Source organism: Saimiri boliviensis, chromosome 2 (genome assembly GCF_048565385.1).
Source record: "Saimiri boliviensis isolate mSaiBol1 chromosome 2, mSaiBol1.pri, whole genome shotgun sequence".
Taxonomy (NCBI): domain Eukaryota; kingdom Metazoa; phylum Chordata; class Mammalia; order Primates; family Cebidae; genus Saimiri; species Saimiri boliviensis.
This window is the reverse complement of record NC_133450.1, coordinates 123,565,460-123,585,736: the sequence shown is the minus strand read 5'-3', so window position 1 is coordinate 123,585,736 and position 20,277 is coordinate 123,565,460. Positions and strand designations below refer to the sequence as shown.

At 39.9% G+C, this 20,277-nt stretch overlaps 2 protein-coding genes across 3 annotated transcripts in view; one reads left to right on the top strand and one right to left on the bottom strand.

Annotated features, from left to right (window-relative positions):
• The window catches only part of PIGB (phosphatidylinositol glycan anchor biosynthesis class B), a 43,588-nt gene that overhangs the window by 9,750 nt on the left and 13,561 nt on the right, over window positions 1-20,277 (top strand). For both annotated transcript variants that reach the window (XM_010346119.3, XM_074394211.1), the window contains 3 exons: window positions 6,779-6,919; window positions 17,753-17,804; window positions 18,805-19,016. In XM_010346119.3, the coding sequence (XP_010344421.1) occupies window positions 6,779-6,919; window positions 17,753-17,804; window positions 18,805-19,016 (405 nt within the window). The remainder of the gene's footprint in view (window positions 1-6,778; window positions 6,920-17,752; window positions 17,805-18,804; window positions 19,017-20,277) is intronic.
• The window catches only part of CCPG1 (cell cycle progression 1), a 72,949-nt gene continuing 64,233 nt past the window's right edge, over window positions 11,562-20,277 (bottom strand). Inside the window, exon 10 of the transcript XR_012516423.1 lies at window positions 11,562-17,121. The gene's annotated coding sequence lies outside the window, so the exon portion shown is untranslated. The remainder of the gene's footprint in view (window positions 17,122-20,277) is intronic.

Here is a 20,277-nt window from a genome sequence, read left to right as displayed (position 1 = left end):
AGCCGAGATCGCGCCATTGCACTCCAGCCTGGGTAACAAGAGCGAAACCCTGTCTCAAAAAAAAAAAAAAAAAAAAATCAACATATTGTAATGTCTAGTAGACCCCCTAATTTTCATGAGTCATGAGAACCACAAAGTTTCAGTTGATATATTATAGCAGAAAACAGATAATACTCAAACCAGATAATTAAGGAGAGTTTAACAAAAGGAATATTTACAAAGGTGTAGACAATATTTGGGAAAGCCAATAAGGAAACACCATAGTACTCCCAGCCTAGTTATAGTAGGAAGTCTGTATTACCTCTAGGCTTCAAGAAGCAAGAAGAAATGGTTACTGGAATCTATAAAGAGCTATAATTATAAGAGAGAGGCTCAACAGGGGACGGGCACAGCCATCCTTTAGCAATAATGAGGAGACAGCCAGGGGAGTAAATAATCCTGACCCAACTCTTCTGCCTCTCAATTAGCCCAAACTTGTCAGAAGCCAGAAAGCAAGATAGCTACGGATGTTGTCCATTCGGGTCAGCTTTCCCACATGTACAATGCTGGAGAAGAAGCCATCTGGAAGGGCAAATAGGAAAAAGTTAGACTTGATATGGCTTCCTTTAAACTGGGGAAACAAATACCATGCAGTGGGAACATGAGTGAAGGCACAGACCTGTAAATGGGCTTCATTTACAGTTACAGTTATAGTTACAGTGTATTCAGGGCAGACTGCGGAGTAGTTAACAGAGTGTGGTAGGATGCATGGAAGAAGAGAATAAGGGATGAGGCAGGAACGGGGACTTTGAGTTTGGATTTTATTCTGTAGGTAACGGAACCATTTGAGATGTTTGAGGAGCATGACATCATCAAATCTGATTTGGAAAACCTTCTTTTGTAATAGCAGTATTTAGGATATACTAAAAGGAAAAGCCACAATTTGAGATCTAGTTAAAATTCTAGTATCCATTTTTCTTCTACACAAAAAGGTCGTTGGGAGGATCAAATAAAATAAGATCATTTCTACCTTAGACTCTTGACTACAAGAAAAAGCATTCACTCAAGTTACATATATGATGCGGAGTTTCTTATAAGGCTAAAAGGGAAAATGGGCATCGCAAGCCTTGTGGCCAGGACTGGAAGAAAACTGTAGAATATCTCAGCCACAGAGATGAATAAAGGTTATGCAGAATCCAAGGCAGTTTTGGGGAATGAGCTGTTTTTTTGTGCATTTATATCCCAAATAGCCAGTGAATCCTGCTTTAGCCTTTCATTATTTAGGGGCTTAGCCAGATTCTGTCCACTTCTCATTTTGCTAGCAATTACCAGATTTCTCTGTATCTCACATTCAGTGTGAGAGAATATAATTAGGTCTATTAAATGCTACTGTCTGTATCTGGACATAATTTTATTTCACACTGGCCAGCCTTAGATTGGCTACTTGGGCTCAGGTGCCCTCCCCTAATTCAGTCAGGAAGCGCAAGGGTCACGTGGTACAAAAGGAGTGCTATATAACCATTTTTCCTTGTATAAGCATGACCGTTAGTATTCTAGAGCTGACAATAAAATGACATTTTGCATCCTCTTTTTAAAACTGCAAGTATTGGCCAGACACAGTGGCTCACACCTGTGATCCCAGCACTCTGGGAGGCAGAGGCGGGTGGATCACTTGAGGCCAGGAGTTCAAGACCAGCCTGGCTCACATGGTGAAACCCCGTCCCTACTAAAAATACAAAAATTAACTAGTCATGTTGGCACATGCCTGTAATCCCAGCTACTAGGGAGGCTGAGGCAGCAGAATTGCTTGAACCAGGGAGACGGAGGTTGCAGTGAGCTAAGATAACGCCATTGCACTCCAACCTAGGCAAAGAAGCGAGACTCCATCTCAAAAAAAAAAAAAAAAATGCAAGTATTATAAATGACAGATTCCTTTAAGGATTATATGAGACATATAAGCATTGATTTCTATAAAATGAGAACAAAACTGTTTTCATGATAATTAAATGAGAATCTATGTGAAGTGTAAAACATAGGGCCTATTACAAAATAAGTGTTCAGTATTGATGACAATGATGTTGTTGTTAAATAAAGGAATTTTTCTGCCAGGCGCGGTGGCTCACGCCTGCAATCCCAGCACTGTGGTAGGCTGAGACGGGAGGATCACAAGGTCAGGAGTTCGAGACCAGCCTGGCCAACATAGTGAAACCCCGTGTCTACTAAAAATACAAAAATTAGCTGGGCGTGGTGGCACATGCCTGTAGTCCCAGCTACTTGGGAGGCTGAGGCAGGAGAATTGCTTGAACCCAGGAGGTAGAGTTTGCAGTGAGCCAAGACTGAGCCATTGCACTCCAACCTGGGCTACAGAGTGACACTTTGTCTCAAAAAAAAAAAAAAAGGAATATTTCTAGGCCTGGTGCAGTGGCACACACCTGTAATCCCAACACCTTGGGAGGCAGAGATGGGAGGATTGCTTGAGCCCAGGGGTTTGACGTCAGCCTGGGCAACAAAGTAAGACCCATCTCTACAAAAAGTAGACTGTAGTCCCAGCTACTTGGGAGGCTGAGGAGGGAGGATTATTTGAGCCTGGGAGATGGAGGCTGCAGTGAGCCATGATCATGTCACTGCATTCCAAAAAGTATTTCTGGGCAATGCAAAAAAAAACAAAACAAAAACCATGATGAAAAGGTTCCAGTTTGCTAAGTGTCAGAACTTAATGTAAAATGACGACAGTAGAAGTAGGAATGAAACAAAAGTGGACAAGTGGGATGAAAAGTGCTGTTTAAGGTATCTCCAAAGTTTTAAGACTAGGAAACTGAACGTGGCCAGGTGTGATAGTTCACACCTGTAATCCCAACACTTTGGGAGGCTGAGGTGGGAGGATTACTTGAGCCAAGGAGTTCAAGACCAGCCTGGGCAACACAGTGAAACTGCATCTCTATAAAACATTTAAAAGTTAAAGAGTCATGGTGCATAGTCCCAGCTACTAAGAAGGCTGAGGAGCTTGGAATGTCAAGGCTGCAGTGAGCTGTGATTGCACCACTGTGCTCCAGCCTGGGCAAGACCCTGACTCAAAAACAAAAAAGAAACAAAGGAACTGCAACGTGGGTGGACCTGGAGGCCATTATCCTATGCAAACTAACACAGGAACAGAAAACCAAATACCACATGTTCTCACATACGAGAACTAAACAAGAACACATGGATACTAGGAGGGAAACAACAGATACGGGGGGCCTACTTGAAGGTGGAAGGTGTGAGAAGGGAGAGGATCAAAAAAAAAAAAATACCTATAGGGTACTATGTTTATTAACCAGTTGACAAAATTATCTGTACACCAAACCTCCATGACATGAAGTTTACCTATATAGCAAACCTGCACTTGTACCCCTGAACCTAAAATAAAAGTTAAAAGAAAAAAATTACATGGAAAAAATTAAAATAAAAGAAGGAAACTAAATACTATTAACTTACATAGTGTACACTGAAGAGTTCTGAGGAAAAGTTGTGGGGTTTATGTCACATAGCTCTGAGTGCCAATATATGATCTATATAAAAGTAGCAGAAATCCCAAAGTGCTGGGATTACAGGTGTGAGCCACAGCTATATAAAAACTGGCCAAGGCAGGTGGATTACTTGATGTTAGGAGTTCAAGACCAACATGGCCAACATGGTGAAACCCCATCTCTACTAAAAATACAAAAATTAGCCAGGCATGGTGGCGTGCACCAGTAGTCCCACTGACTCAGGAGGCTGAAGTGGGAGAATCACTTGGACCCAGGAGGTGGAAGCTACAGTAAGCCGAGATCGTGCCACTGGCTTCCAGCCTGGGTGATAGAGTGAGATCCTGTCTTTAAAAAAAAAAAAAAAAGACAAATGAAGGAGTAAGAAATATACATCTGAAAATCTGGAGTAAGTCAGGACTAGAAATACAGACTTGGCAGTCCACTATGTAATTTCACTATAGCAGAAGTTGTATGTAGGCAGTCTGTGAGTCAAATGCTACTTGGCTAAATTTTTTTAAGAGTTTTTTTTGTTTTTTTTTCCTGTTTAAAGCATCTCTGTTTCCCAGGCTGGAGTGCAGTGATATGATCTCAGCTCACTGCAGCCTTGACCACCTAGGCTGAAGCAATCCTCCTGCCCCAGCCACTCAAGTAGATAGGACCACAGGCTTGCATCACCATGCCCCACTAATTAAAAAAAAAAAAAATGTGTAGCAGGGTGCAATGACTAATGCCTGTAATCCCAGCATTTTGGGAGGCTAACACAGGTGGATCACCTGAGGTCAGGAGTTCAAGACCAGCCTCACCAACATGGTAAAACCTTGTCTCTACTAAAAATACAAAATCCAGATATGGTGGTGCATACCTGTAATCCCTGCTACTCAGGAGGCTAAGACAGGAGAATCGCTTGAACCAAAAAGGCGGGGGTTGCAGTGAGTCCAGATCATGCCATTGCACTCCAGCCTGGGCAACAAAAGCAAAAGCCATCTCAAAAAAAAAAAAAAAATTGCTGAGCAGCTGTGGCTCACACCTGTAATTCCAGCGCTATGGGAGGCCGAGGCAGGCGATCACAAGATCAGGAGATCAAGACCGTCCTGGCTAACACAGTGAAACCCTGACTCTACTAAAAATACAAAAATTAGCTGGGCATGGTGGCATATGCCTATAGTCCCAGCTACTCAGGAGACTGAGGCAGGAGAAACGCTTGAATCTGCGAGGCAGAGGTTGCAGTGAGCCAAGATTGTGCCACTGTACTGCAGCCTGGGTGACTGAGCAAGACTCTGTTTAAAAAAAAAAAAAAAAAGAAAGAAAATAAAAAATTTTGTGTGTGGAGGTGGGGTCTCCTTCAATTGCCCAGCTGGTCTTGAACTTCTGGGATCAAGTGATCCTCCTGCCATGGTCTCCTGAAGTGTTGGGATTACAGGCATAAGCCACCAAACCCAGCCTAAATTTCAAGCTCATATATCAAAATCTGGATTTCTGGTTTTTCTTGAAAAATTGTAAGTTCTAGTAGCATTTTGAGCTAGGATAACTTCATGACAGTACCATGGTTCAAACCTAGTCTACAAGTCTCTTATTTATTTATTTATTTAGACAGAGTTTCGCTCTGTCACCTAGGCTGGACCGCCGTGGGGTGATCTTGGCTCAATGCAACCTCTGCCTCCTGGGTTCAGGCAATTCTCCTGCCTCAGCCTCCTGAGTTGCTGGAACTACAGGCATGCACTACCATACCCAGCTAATTTTTGTATTTTTAGTAGAGACAGGGTTTCACCATTTTGTCCAGGCTAGTCTTGAACTCCTGACCTTGTGATCCACCTGCCTTGGCCTCCAAAAGTGCTAGGATTGCAGGCGTGAACCACCACACCTGGCCCATTTCTCATTTTTATAGTTTAGCAGGTCTCTGTAAGCGTTTGAATTTGTTATCCCTGAACTTATATCCTCATCAACATTATAGATTTCTTTTTTCTTTTTTGAGATGGAATTTCATTCTTGTTGCCCAGGCTAGAGTGCAATGGTATCAACTTGGCTCACTGCAACCTCCACCTTCCAGGTTCAAACAACTTTCCTGCCTTAGACTCCCAAGTAGCTGGGATTACAGGTACCTGCCATGACGCCTGACTAATTTTTTGTATCTTTAGTAGAGACAAAAGTTTCACGATGTTGGCCATGCTGATCATGAATTCCTGACCTCAGGTGATCCACCCATCTTGGCCTCTCAAAGTGCTGGGATTGCAGGCGTGAGCCACATATTTGGCCTATAGATTTCTTTATAGTTATTTTTATTAATTAATAGGTATATAATGGTAATATAGGTTGTCTTATTTTGCTGTCTTTTAATTTTTACAGGGCTATTTTTCCATGTAATAATATACTATCCATGGTCCTCATCACTAAATTATCATCTCTCTCAACCATTAGTTGAGAGAAGTCTTACTAGTAAAATCTATATTTTTATCCATGATCATATAGTTTATACAGTAGACCTTTAACAGTTGTATGTGTATATATATATTTCAATTGGCTAAAATTAACTTACTTTCAAAACAAAATTTTATGTACTCAGAGCCCACCACTGCCTAAATAATCCTGTTTCTTTAAATGCCCATGCTTTTTCTTAGAGAAAGGCTCTCTGTATGACTTTCTTATAGCTCCTTATGAGAAGCCTGATTTTAATCAAGAAATTAATTGGCAGAGTTTTGAGGTAAAAAGTATACTTTTTGTAGCACACAAGACTGGCATTAAAACATATACTCGAAACTTCTTACTTGAAAATACTAGAATTAGAAAATGAGCACTGAAAACAGCTTTAAATACTATCTTTTTTAAAAGATAAGAAAACCTAAGACCCAGAAAGTATAAGTAACCTGCAAAAGTTAATATAGCTATTTAGGCTGAGCACGGTGACTGACACCTGTAATCCCAGCACTTTAGGAGGCCGAGGCAGGCGGATCACCTGAGGTCAGGGTTCGAGACCAGCCTGGCCAACATGGTGAAACCCTGTCTCTACTAAAAATATTAAAAATTAGTCGGGCATGGTGGTATACACCTGTAATCCCAGCTACTCAGGATCCTGAGGCAAGAGAATTGCTTGCACCCTGGAGGCAGAAGTTGCATTGAGCCAACATCATGCCACTGCACTCCAGCCTGAGTGACAGAGTGAGACTCTGTCTCAAAAAAAAAAAAAAAAGTTCATATAGCCATTTATAACAAAAGGAAGATGTCAAATCACAGTGTAAATGATAGATAACTTCAAAGTTAATTTCCCACTTGACTTATCACACATTTTCCTCTTATAGTGTCAAGTACTCATCCCTAGTGGCACTTGCCTTCATAATTCGTCCCACAGCTGTCATTCCATGGACACCTTTGCTCTTCAGACATTTCTGTCAAGAACCAAGAAAGCTTGATCTTATTCTACATCATTTTTTACCTGTAGGGTAAGTGTGGTAACAATCCATCCCTTAATTTTAGTAATCTATAAATCACAGATTATGAACAAAATGTTACATCTTTCAGCTAATTATTATATCTTCTAATGTCAATGAGAACTCTTAGTCCAAGGAAATAGAATATTGCAAAACTTATGTATTATATTTTTATATTTATGATCCTGACTATAACTATTTTAATTTGCTTAACTGAGTACTTTTGTCTTAGAACTGTCCGATGTTTTATTTCCTAAATATTTCTCAAATATATTTTAGGGATATTTGATTCTTTTACATTTGTGTAGGGCTTTATCATTCATAACATGTTTTTACATATTACCTCTTAATTTTCATAATAATTCAATCTAGGCAGTAGATGTTTTTATTTTGTAGTAGAGAAAACAGGAGGCTGGAATAAATTTAAAATGTGTTAGCCAAAGCCACTGGGCTGGTTGCTATACTGGTATTGAAACTCAGGTCTTCTAACTACACTATGAGCTCCTAGGATCGGACATATCCCAAGTATCTAGTAGACTACCCCAAATACTATCCCAAATAATTATTTATTAAAGGGATGACTGCATTCTGACTCTTAGAACAGTGATCTTTTTAATATACAATCATGTACCATATAGTGACATTTTGGATAGCACTGGACTGCATTTATGACAGTGATCCCATTAGATTATATTAGTGTATTTTACTGTACTTTAGTTTCTGTGTTTTGCTATGTATATTCATTTATTTGAGATGGAATTTTGCTCTGTCACCCAGGCTGGAGTGCAGTGGTGCAATCTCAGCTCACTGCAACCTCTGCGTCTCTCCCAGGTTCAAGTGATTCTCCTGCCTCAGCCTCCCAACTAGCAGGTATTACAAGCGCCCGCCATCACACCCAGCTAATTTTTGTATATTTAGTAGAGATGGGGTTTTACCATGTTACCCAGCTAGTCTCGAATTCCTGACCTCAGGTGATCTGCCCACCTTGGCCTCCCAAAGTGAGCCACTGTGCCCAGCCTGTTTTGCCATAGTTAGATACACAGATACTTAGCATTGTGTTATGGTTGCTTACAATATTCAGTATAGTACCATGCTATATAGTTTTGCAGCCCAGGAGCAGTAAGCTATATACCATATAGCCAAGATATGTATAAGCTATATTATTTAAGCTTGTGTAAATGCACTCTATGATATTTGCACAATGATGAAATTGCCTAATGATGCAGTTCTTAGAATGTATCCCCACTGTTAAGTAGTACATGACTGTACTAGTATTCGTTAGTCACAAGTATTTTTTGGGTAGCAATCTGAAAGGACTAAATTATCTTGCGTCTCAGTTGCTACTTTGTCATTTCCTAGATGTATTACTAACATTACATTAAGTGTGTTCATTCATTCAGGAAGTATTTAATCCTACTATGTGCAAGGCAGTGTTCCAGATGTAGGAGATGCATCAGTTTAACCAAAAAAAGTTCCAGCCTTCATAAAGTTTACATCCCAGTAGGGAAAGAGAGACAGCTCAAATATAAGAGTAAATATGTATTTGTCAAGTGATGGTGATACAGGGAAAAATAATTGTGGGATAAGGAGGAGAGAATGCTAGTGCTTGGGGTAGTTGGGGAGCTGTTATTTTTAAATAGGGTAGTTGGGAAAAATCACCATAATAAGGTGACACTGGAACCAAAACTTAAAGGAATTGGGGGAATGAACGACGTAGTTACTTGTTGAGAGAATATTCCAGGCAAAGGAACCAGCCAAGTACTAAGTATGTTGGACATATTTAAGGAACAGCAAGACGACTGATGTGGCTAAAAGAGAATGAGCTTGGAAGAATGTAACAATGAGGTCAGAGAGATAGCATGGGCTCAGTTCATATAGGCTTTGACACTGAGGGAGATAGCCTCTTTAATCTCATCGGCAGCATGATAATGTATTCATTTAAGAAGCATTTAACCTACTTTATATCCAGCATTTGATAATTCAGAAGTGAGTAAGATACAGTGTCTGCTCTCAAAGTCTGTAGGGGAAAAAAGATACAACAATACAGATGCTCCTTTACTCAGGGTTACATCCTGATAAACTCACTGCAAGTTGAACATATGGTAACTCAGGCAAGGCACAGTGGCTCACACCTGTAATCCTAGTGCTTTGGGAGGCTAGGAATTCAAGACCAGCCTGACAAATATAATGAGACCCTGTCTCAACAAAAAAATTTAAAAATTAGCCACGTATGGTGGCAATAGGTATGCCTGCAGTCCTAGCTACTTGGGAGGCTGAGGCAGGAGGATCCCTTCAGGACAGGAGTTCAAGGTTCCAGTGAGCTATGATCATTCCACTGCACTCCAGCCTGGAAAACAGAATGATATCCTGTCTCCAAACAAAATAAATAAAAAGAAAATATTCTAATAAAAAATGCACTTAATACATCTGATGTACTGAACATCATAGCTTAGCCTACCATAAATATGCTCAGAATACTTACATTAGCCTATAGTTGGGCAAAATCATCTTACACAAAGCCTATTTCATAATAAAATGTTTGAATATCTTTGGCTGGGGGTGGTGGCTCATACCTGTAATCCCGGCACTTTGGGAGGCTGAGGTAGGTGGATCACCTGAGGTCAGGAGTTCAAGACCAGCCTATTCAACCTGGTGAAACCCCATCTCTACTAAAAATGCAAAAATTAGTTGGGCGTGGTAGCGGGCATCTGTAATCCCAGCTACTCAGAAGGCTGAGACAGGGGAATCACTTGAATTCGGGAGGCGGAGATTGCAGTGAGCTGAGATCTTGCCATTGCACTCCAGCCTAGGGAACAAGAGTGAAACTCCATCTCAAAAAAAAAAATTTTTTTTTTTAATATCTCATGTAATTAATTGACTGAATTTCACTGAAAGTGAAAAACAGAATGGCTTTATGGGTACCATTTCAAAATTGAAAAATCGTAAGTTGAACCATCATTATTTAGGGATTATAATTCTTACCCAGTGATTTAAAGTGTTCTAGTGGTCGGGTGCAGTGGCTCACACCTGTAATCCCAGTACTTTGGAAGGCCGAGGCGGGCAGATCACCTGAGGTCAGGAGTTCAAGACCAGCCTGGCCAACATGGCAAAACCTCATCTCTACTAAAAATACAAAAAAAATTAGCCGGGCACTGTGCAATATGCCTGTAATCCCAACTACTTGGGAGACTGAGACAAGATAATTCCTTGAACCCCGGAGGCAGGGGTTGCAGTGAACCGAGATTGCACCACTGCACTCCAGCCTGGGTAACACAGCGAGCCCATCTCAAAAAATAAAAATAAAAAATAAAGTGTTCTAAGCTAGGTATAACAAAATGCTGAAGAAGAACTGAAAGGAATCTAATTCTGCTTTGAGAGGGAACATTGGTAAAAGCCTTATAAAGTGGGTGGTGTTTCAAGTAACATTAGGGTGAATATGAATTTGCCAGGCACAGAAAACAAACATGCTTAATGCTGAAAAAGCCTAAAGGAACCTATTCACATAGATCAGATGCTTGCTTAGTTTATTTTGAAGGGAAATACAGAAAAGAACAAATGAGATAATGCATGTGAAAATACTCTGAAATTGTGCAGTGTTGAATAAATGTCAATCGTAGTCTTAATTAGCCTTATATTCAAGTCCTTGATGCATAGAGTTGGCCCTAGACTTGAATGATGTAACAACCTTTTACATATTTAGCACCCTTTAAAAATAGTCAGTTGCATATCCAAATACTAATAGTGTCTATAAATATAGAGAAAAATATTAAATTAGTCTTAGGAAAAATTCTAATATATGTGGACCCATTTTGTTTACTTTTTACATGACCTTGAGAATTTGGGATATCATTTTGTCATTTTGTAAAATTAAAAATACTTCAGTTGCCTTCCATCTGCCACACTGATTCACCAATAATTAGCAAGACTGGACTGAATAGGTCTTACCAGCATTCCCATAATTAAGAAGATATTATAAACAACTTTTCACTAATAAACTTGACAAATGAAATTAACCAATTTCTTTATTTCATTATGTATGTGTGTGTGTATGTGTGTGTATTTTATATATATATAATTTTTTTTTTTTTAAACGAGGTTTCACTGTTTTGGTCAGGCTGGTCTAGAATTCCTGACCTTGTGATCCACCCACCTCGGCCTCCCAAAGTGCTGAGATTACAGGCGTAAGCCACCATGCCCGGCCAAAATGAACAAATTTGTAGAAAAATGCAACTTACTGGCTGGGCTGAGTGGCTGATGCTGGTAATCCCAGCGCTTTGGGAGACTGAGGCGGGTGGATCACCTGAGGTCAGGAGTTCAAGACCAGCCTGGCCAACATGGTGAAACCTCGTCCCTACTAAAAACACAAAAATTAGCCAGGGGTAGTGGCAGGTGCTTGTAATCCCAGCTACCTGGGAGGCTGAGGCAGGAGGATTGCTTGAACCCAGGAGGCAGAAGTTGCAGTGAGCCACGATTGTGCTGTGGACTCCAGTTTGGGCAACAAATCGAGACTCCATCTCAAAAAAAAAAAAAAAAGCAACTTACCATAACTGACAGAAGAAATAGAAAATCTGAACAGTACTATATATATTAAAGAAATTTAATTTGTAATTAAGATCTTCAAAGAAAGATGCATCAGGTTCAAATGGCCTCACCAGCAGATTATTCCATATATTTAATAAAGAAGAAACATCAATTCACATGAACTATTCCACAGAACAGAAAAAGAAAAACATTTCCCAATTCCTTTCATGACAATAGCATATTCTTGATACGAAAAATCTAACAAGGACATTACAAGAAAGGTCAATTATAAACCAGTATTTCTCATAATGATCAATGCAAAAATCCTCAAGACACATTAGCAAACTGAATCCATAAAATATTTAAAAGAACACATGACATCAAATATTGGGTTTGTTCCAGGAATGTAAAGTAGGTTTAATATTTGAAAATCAGTCAGTGTGATTAATGACATCAAGAGAATAAAGGAGAAAAATAATATGGCTTCCTTATTAGACACAGAGAAAGCATACGATGAAACTAAAGTCCCAATCATGACTGTGGGTGGGGGGAAAGGCAACCCTTAGAAAACAAACTGTGGAAGGGACTCATTCATATGACAATTTCTATAAAAACTTTACAGAAAAATCATCCTTAGTGTGAACATATTGAAATCCTTTTTCTTGAGATTGAGAAAGATACAAGGATGGTTATTATCTTTGCTCCTGTTCAACAGTATGCATCCTAGCTAGTGCAGTAGGACAAGAAAAGCAAGTCAGTGGTAGAAAGCGGCCAGGTGCTGTGGTTCATGCCTGTAATCCCAGCACTTGGACAGGCCAAGGTGGGTGGATCACCTGAGGTTGGGAGTTCAAGACCAGCCTGACCAACATGGAGAAACCCCGTCTCTACTAAAAATACAAAAAATTAGTCAGGCATGGTGATGGGTGCCTGTAATCCCAGCTACTCAGGGAAGCTGAGGCAGGAGAATCATTTGAACCAGAGAGGTGAAGGTTGCGGTGAGCCGAGATCGTACCACTGCACTCCAGCCTCAGCAACAACAGTGAAACTCCATCTCAAAAAATGGTAGGAAGAAAGAAATAAAACTATATGACTTTGTATTATGATTGTATGTGTAGAAAATTCAAAAGAATCTAGAGATAGGGCCGGGCGCGGTGGCTCAAGCCTGTAATCCCAGCACTTTGGGAGGCCGAGGCGGGTGGATCACGAGGTCAGGAGATCGAGACCAACGTGGTCAACATAGTGAAACCCCGTCTCTACGAAAAATACAAAAAAAAAAAAAAATTAGCTGGGCATGGTGGCACGTGCCTGTAATCCCAGCTACTCAGGAGGCTGAGGCAGGAGAATTGCCTGAACCCAGGAGGCGGAGGTTGCGGTGAGCCGAGATCGCACCATTGCACTCCAGCCTGGGTAACAAGAGCGAAACTCCATCTCAAAAAAAAAAAAAAAAAAGAATCTAGAGATAAACTATTAGATAATCATGTTCACTAGATACAAGGTCCATATAGAAATATTAATTGCACCTGGATATTAAACAATTGGGTAAAAGTTTGAAGAATAATTACATAGTTCCAAAGTATTTTCCACAAGAGACCTACTAATTACAAAGTATAAAATGATAACTTTATAGTGGAAAAACTTGGCAGACATACCTTAACTAGGTGACTGAAGTTAACATTGCCAGTAATAGGACAAATCAGTATGATGAGACGCTTGATCTGAAGCACTGAGAAAAAAAATCCCATCATTTTGGTGGTGTTACTGCCAAAATGCATAACCTGAATCTAATATTGATAGAACATCAGACAAACCCAAATTAAGGTATATTCTACAAAATAGCCAAATTCCTCAAGATGCTGCAGTCATAAAAGATAAAGATTAAGGAACTAGCATTCCAAATTAAAGAGACTAAAGAAACATTAAAAACCAAATACAACAAATGATTGGGGCTGGGCGTGGTGGTGGCTCACACCTGTAATCCCAGTACTTTGGGAGGCCAAGGCGGGCGGTTCACCTGAGGTCAGGAGTTCAAGACTAGCCTGGCCAACATGGTGAAACCCTGTCTCTACCTGAAATACAAAAAATTAGTGTGGTGGCATGCACCAGTAGTTCCAGCTACTCAGGAGGCGGAAGCAGGAGAATCACTTGAACCTGGGAGGTGAAGACTGCAGTGAGCCAAGATCAGGTTCACCCTCTGCCTACTGTGTTCCAGTAATTCTCCTGCCTCAGCCTGAGCACTCCAACCTGGGTGACAAGAGTGAAACTCCATCTCAAAAAACAACAACAAATGATGGGATTTATGTTTTCTTTACTACAGTGGTCATTATTAGGACAATAGGCAAAATTTGAATAAGGTCTGTAAATTAGCCAGACCTTATTCAAAATTCAAACGATAGTAAAGATTTAATGTTAATTTCCTGATTCTGTGATGTGTGGTTTATGTAGGAGAAATTCTTTTTAGGAAATATCCACTGACATATTTAGAGATAAGGTTGACTGTGTGCAACTCAATCTTAAACAGTTGAGGAAAAATATGTATATTTAAAGAGATAGTGAAAAAAATGGATAAAACAAATTAGTAAAATGTTAACGTGTGGGGAATCTAGGTGAAGAAAACTTAAAATATTCATGGTATCAAAAAATATCAGCAAATTATGAATACATTAATATAAGGTGTTCAAGATGTAAGGTGTTCAAGATCTCTACACAGAAAGCTGTAAAACATGACTAGGAAAAATTAATGAAGGCCTGAATAAATGGAGGAATATTCCATGTTCATGGATGAGGGACTCAATTTTTTTTTTTTTTTTTTTTTGAGATGGAGTCTCGCTCTGTTGCTCAGGCTGGAGTGCAGTGGTACGATCTCAGTTCACTGCAGCCTCCACCTCCTGGGTTCCAGTGATTCTCCTGCCTCAGCCTCCTAGGTAGCTGGGAACACAGACACATGCCACTGTGCCCAGCTAATTTTTGTATTTTTAGTAGAGACATGTTAGCCAGGATGGTTTTGAACTCCTGATCTCAGGTGATCTGCCCATTTCAGCCTCCCAAAGTGCTAAGATTACAGGTGTGAGCTACTGCATCTGGCCAGACTGTCTTTTAAAGTAATCAGTTGTCTCCAAATTGATCTGGATATTCATTGCAATTCCAATTAAAATTCCAGTACAATGAGTGCAGGTATCTACGAATTGATATGCTGACTTTAACCTTTTAAGTCAAATGCAAAAGTCCAAGAATAGCTAAGATTCCTTGAGGGAAAAAAAATGTTGGAGGACTTGCACTACTAGATTTTTATTTATTTATTTATTTATTTATTTTTTGAGGTGGGGTCTCACTCTGTCACCCAGGCGGGGGTGCAATGGCACAATCTTGGCTCACTGCAACCTCCACCACCCAGGTTCAAGTGATTCTCATCCCTCAGCCTCCTGAGTAGCTGGGATTACAGGTGCCCACCACCATGCCCTGCTAATTTTTTGTATTTTTAGTAGAGACAGGGTTTCGCCATGTTGGCCAGGCTGGTCTTGAACTCCTGACCTCAGGTGATCCACCTGCCTTGGTGTCCCAACGTGCTGGGATTACAGGCATGAGTCACTGCACCTGACCTACACTACTAGATAGTAAGACTTATTACAAAGTTACAGTAATTAAGACAACTTAGAATTAGTGCAACGTAAAACAGATCAGTGGAACAGAATATGGTCCAGCAGCAGATTCAAACATACATAGTCACTTTATAAGGAAGGTGATACTGTAGTCTTTTCAATAAACACATAGTTGGCTATCAATATGGAAAAAAAAAAATCTGGACCCCTGCCTTCCCAGCATATGCAAAAACAAAAACTCCAAGGGAATTATAGATCTTGACATAAAGGTCAAACAGTGGTGCTTGTGCAAGACATGACAGAAGATCCTCATGATCGGGAGGCAGGCAAAAATTTCTTCAACTTACAAAGAAAAAGACAGATACATTTGAATACATTAAAGACCTTTGTTCATCAGATTCGCCATTAAGAGTGAAAAAGCAAGCTACAGATCAGAAGAGGATACTATAATACATATAACCAACTAAACCCTTACATCCAGATTATATAGAAAACTTGTAAAAATCTATAAGAAACAGATCACTCATAGGAAAATGATCAAAAAGACTTCATCAGGTACTTCAAAAATATTTAAATGGCCATTAAGTATAAAGATACTCATCTCATTTGTCATCAAGGAAATACAAAGTAAAACCACCATGAAATACTACTATACATCCAATCCACCCAAATGTCTAAAACAATGTGGAACTCGTACATTCCTGTGGGAATGGAAACTAACACAGTATTTTGGAAAACTTTAAGTATTTACAAAAGCTAAATAAACACATAGTTGCACTTATACCTTAGGGCCGGGGTCCCCAGTCCCCAGGCTGTGGACTGGTAGATTAGGAACTGGACTGTTAGGAACTGGGCTGCATGGCATGGGGTGAGCAAGCAAGCATTACTGCCTGAGCTCCACCTCCTGTCAGATTCTTACAGCATCGTGAACCCTTTTGTGAACTGCACATGCAAGGGCTCTAGCTTGCGCTCCTTATGGGAATCTAATGCCCAATGATCAAGGTGGAACAATTTCATCCAGAAACCATGCCCCACTCCCACCCCTGCAACCTGTTTGTGAAGAAATTATCTTTCATGAAACCAGTCCGTGGTGCCGAAAAGGTTAGGGACCGCTACCTTAGGGCCCACCAATTCCAATCCTAGGTATATGTCTAACAGAAATGCATATATATGAATAACAAAAGATGTGTAAAAGAATGTTCATCGCAGCGGTATTCACAATAGCTGAAAATGGAAGCACAATGTCCATCAACCGAATGAATAAATACAGTGTGATATACATAGTTACAATCCACAGTATTATAAATGAACTATAGCATGCAAAAAAACTTGGTTCCATCTCAAAAGCATAGTGACTAAAGGAATTTGGACATGAGTATATATGATATGATTCTATTCTTATAAAATTCAGGAAAAGGGAAAACTCATCTATGCTATCAGAAATTAGGATAGTGGTTACCTTTGGGAAGGGGAAAGGCTACCTCTGGGTTACTTTTGTGAAGAGGGTAGGGATTGGATGGACGAGGGTGTGCTGTTAATACTCTTTATCCTGCTCTGTATGGCAGTTACACAGCTGTGTTCATATAGTGATGATTCATAGAGCTTTATCCTCATAGCACATTTTTCTGTATATGTATTTGTGGTAAGCAGTCTCTGAGATGGCCTCCAATGATCCCATCCTCCTGCTATTTATGTCTTTGTATAATCCTCTCCCCTTGAACATGGGTTAGATTTGTTGACTCAATTCAAATGAATATAATACAGCAGAAGAGATGGGATATCACTTACAAGACTGGGTTATGAAAAGACTATGGTGGCTGAGCACAGTGGCTTACATCTGTAATCCCAGCACTTTGGGAAGCCAAGGTGTAAGTATTTCTTGAGCCTGGGAGTTTGAGACCAGCTGGGCAATATAGTGAGACCCCACCTCTACAGAAAATCCAAAAATTAGCCAGTCATGGTGGCACACACCTGTAGTCCTAGTTACTTGGGAGTCTGAAGTAAGAGGATCACTTGAGTCCAAGAGGTCAAGGCTGCAGTGAACCAGGATCACACACTACTGCACTCCAGCCTGGGTGATAGAGCAAGATGCTGTCTCTAAAACAAGAAAAGAATAAATAAATTAAAAGACTGCAGCTTCCATCCTTGGTGCCTGTCTCACTGACTCTTGGCTGATTCGCCCTGGGTTAAGCCAGTCATTGTGTCATGAGGCAGTCTTAAGGAGACGGCCACATGTTGAACTTAGCACCACCAGCAGCCATGTGAGCAAGATTGGCAGCGGATCTCTCCTCTATCCATAATCAAATCTTCAGATGAAACTGTAGCCCCTGCTAACAGCTTGACTACAATTCATGAGAGACCTTGAGCCAGAGGCACCCAGCTAAGCAACATCTAGGTTCTGGATTCACAGGAACTAAGAAATGGTAAATATTCATAGTTTTAAGTTAACCAAGTTTTGGAGTAATTTGTTATACAGCAGTAGTTTTACAATAATCTTTATGTTAATATATGTTTATAGTATTAATATATTACATAATCTTAATTACATATAGTATATTGAGCTTTATCAATAGTTATCTTTCAAAATGTGTAAATCCATATTCAATTGATGAAACCGTAAAGTATTTTTATAGTGGCTTTTGATGCAAAGCACGTACAAAGCCATATGCCAATAGTGGATTTTCAGCAAGCTTCAAATGTGAGTCATTATTCTATTTTTGTTTTTCAGCTCTGTTACTTTGAGTTTGTCTCTGATGATTGATCGTATTTTTTTTGGCCAAGTAAGTAAAAGTATATTAAGCTAACAGCTATTTTTATTTTTAATCCATTAACACTTTGGAACAGAGGCAAACAATTTTTTTAATGATATGGGAAACATTACAAAAGATTTCTAGGAATATCTGAATAAGCCTTTGGTTCAATTGGTTGTGTTTTCTACATAAAAGAATTAGTATTTCTAGTTGAGATTCAGGAAAGTAATTTTAAGGCAGGGAATTATTAAGTGAGCACTTAATGTTACCTGTTGTTGCTGTTTCTGTCATTATTGTCAGCTTTGTGCTGTAATTCAAATTGTAATGTTTTCAAACCTTTATCTTAATAGGTAATATCTGACATTGTAAGGTATTACACAGTCAGAAAAATTTGTATAGCATCTTCCTTACCTCTAATTGGGTATAAAACTTGCATGGGGCTAGAGGCCATTATTCTAAGTGAAGTAACTCAGGAATGGAAAACCAAATATTATATGTTCTTACAAGTGGGGGCCAAGCTATGAGGATGCAAAGATACAGAGTGATATAGTGGACCCTGGGGACCTGGGGTGGGGAAGGGTGAGAAATAAGAGACTACATATTGGGTACAGTGTACATTGCTTGGGTGATGGGTGCATGAAAATCCCAGAAATCACCTCTAAAGAACTTACTCATGTAACCAGTAGCCATCTGTACCCCAAAAACTATTGAAATAAAAAAACAAACTGAGATTGCCAAAATACATATGAAAGTTCATTAATAATTTTTGAGATTCACTTTGAGATTCACATTCAAGGTGAATCTCAAAAATCTAGTTTTACAAATTAACAAAAAACACATTAATTCTTAAAGAAGAAAAAATAACAGTTAAGGATTTCATACAGTCAATCAAAATTATTGATGTAAACTACTGTCTGGTTTTTAGACTTCAATTCTGATTTAATGTCAAGATTATATCAGTCCCCTTAATGCCAAAGATGACTGCTTGGCACTAACACATTTCTATTTCTTTTTCCTTCAACTATGCCAGTGGACTCTGGTTCAATTTAATTTTTTGAAATTTAACGTGCTGCAGAACTTGGGAACATTTTACGGTTCTCATCCATGGCACTGGTACTTCAGTCAAGGATTTCCAGTTATCTTGGGTACTCACCTACCCTTCTTTATTCATGGCTGCTTTCTAGCACCGAAGAGATACCGGATACTGTTGGTGACTGTGCTGTGGACACTGCTTGTTTATAGGTAAGATTTTATTTGTTCAAGAGGCTAAAATTCTTTATGTTACCAGGAAATCAAATGAACTAAATTCTTCAAAAAGTAAACTGTTTATTTTTTTGGAGGTACCATTAACTTTTGTTAGTGAGGATTATCTTAGAAGATACAAGTAGTAGTAATTATGGAGGTATTCAGAGTGAATAGATATGTAGTTTGCTTAACTACATATCTAAAGGATTATACTCAATTTTTGAGAACTTGGAATAATTTTATTTGCTTAAAAAAAAAAGGCCGGGCACGGTGGCTCAAGCCTGTAATCCCAGCACTTTGGGAGGCCGAGGCGGGTGGATCACAAGGTCAAGAGATCGAGACCATCTTGGTCAACATGGTGAAACCCCGTCTCTACTAAAAATACAAAAAAAATAGCTGGGCATGGTGGTACGTGCCTGTAATCCCAGCTACTTAGGAGGCTGAGGCAGGAGAATTGCCTGAACCCAGGAGGCGGAGGTTGCGGTGAGCCGAGATCGCGCCATTGCACTCCAGCCTGGGTAACAAGAGCGAAACTCCGTCTCAAAAAAAAAAAAAACCAGACCTGGGACGGGCACAGTGGCTCAAGCCTGTAATCCCAGCACTTTGGGAGGCCGAGGCGGGTGGATCACGAGGTCAAGAGATCGAGACCATCCTGGTCAACATGGTGAAACCCCGTCTCTACTAAAAATACAAAAAATTAGCTGGGCATAGTGGCGCGTGCCTGTAATCCCAGCTTCTAAGGAGGCTGAGGCAGGAGAATTGCCTGAACCCAGGAGGCGGAGGTTGCGGTGAGCCGAGATCGCGCCATTGCACTCCAGCCTGGGTAACAAGAGCAAAACTCCGTCTCAAAAAAAAAAAAAAAAAAACCAGACCAGGCACAGTTGCTCATGCCTGTAATCTCAATACTTTGGGAGGCCAAGATGGGAGGATTGCTTGAAGCCACGAGTTCATGACCAGCCTGAACAACATAGCAAGACCCTCTCTCTGAAAACAATTTAAAATTATGAAGGCATGTTGTCATGTGCCTGCAGTCCTAGCTTTTGAGAAACTGAGGCAGAAGGACTGCTTGAGCTCAGGACATTGCAGTGAGTGCAGTGAGCTATGATTGTGCTACTGCACTCCAGCCTGGGTGACAAAACAAGACCCTGTCTCAATCAGTCAATCAATCAGTCAGTCAATACCACCAAAATTTTAAATTGAAAGACCACAGAAATACATTCTAAAATAAAAATGTATGTATCCATATTCCAATTTTGAC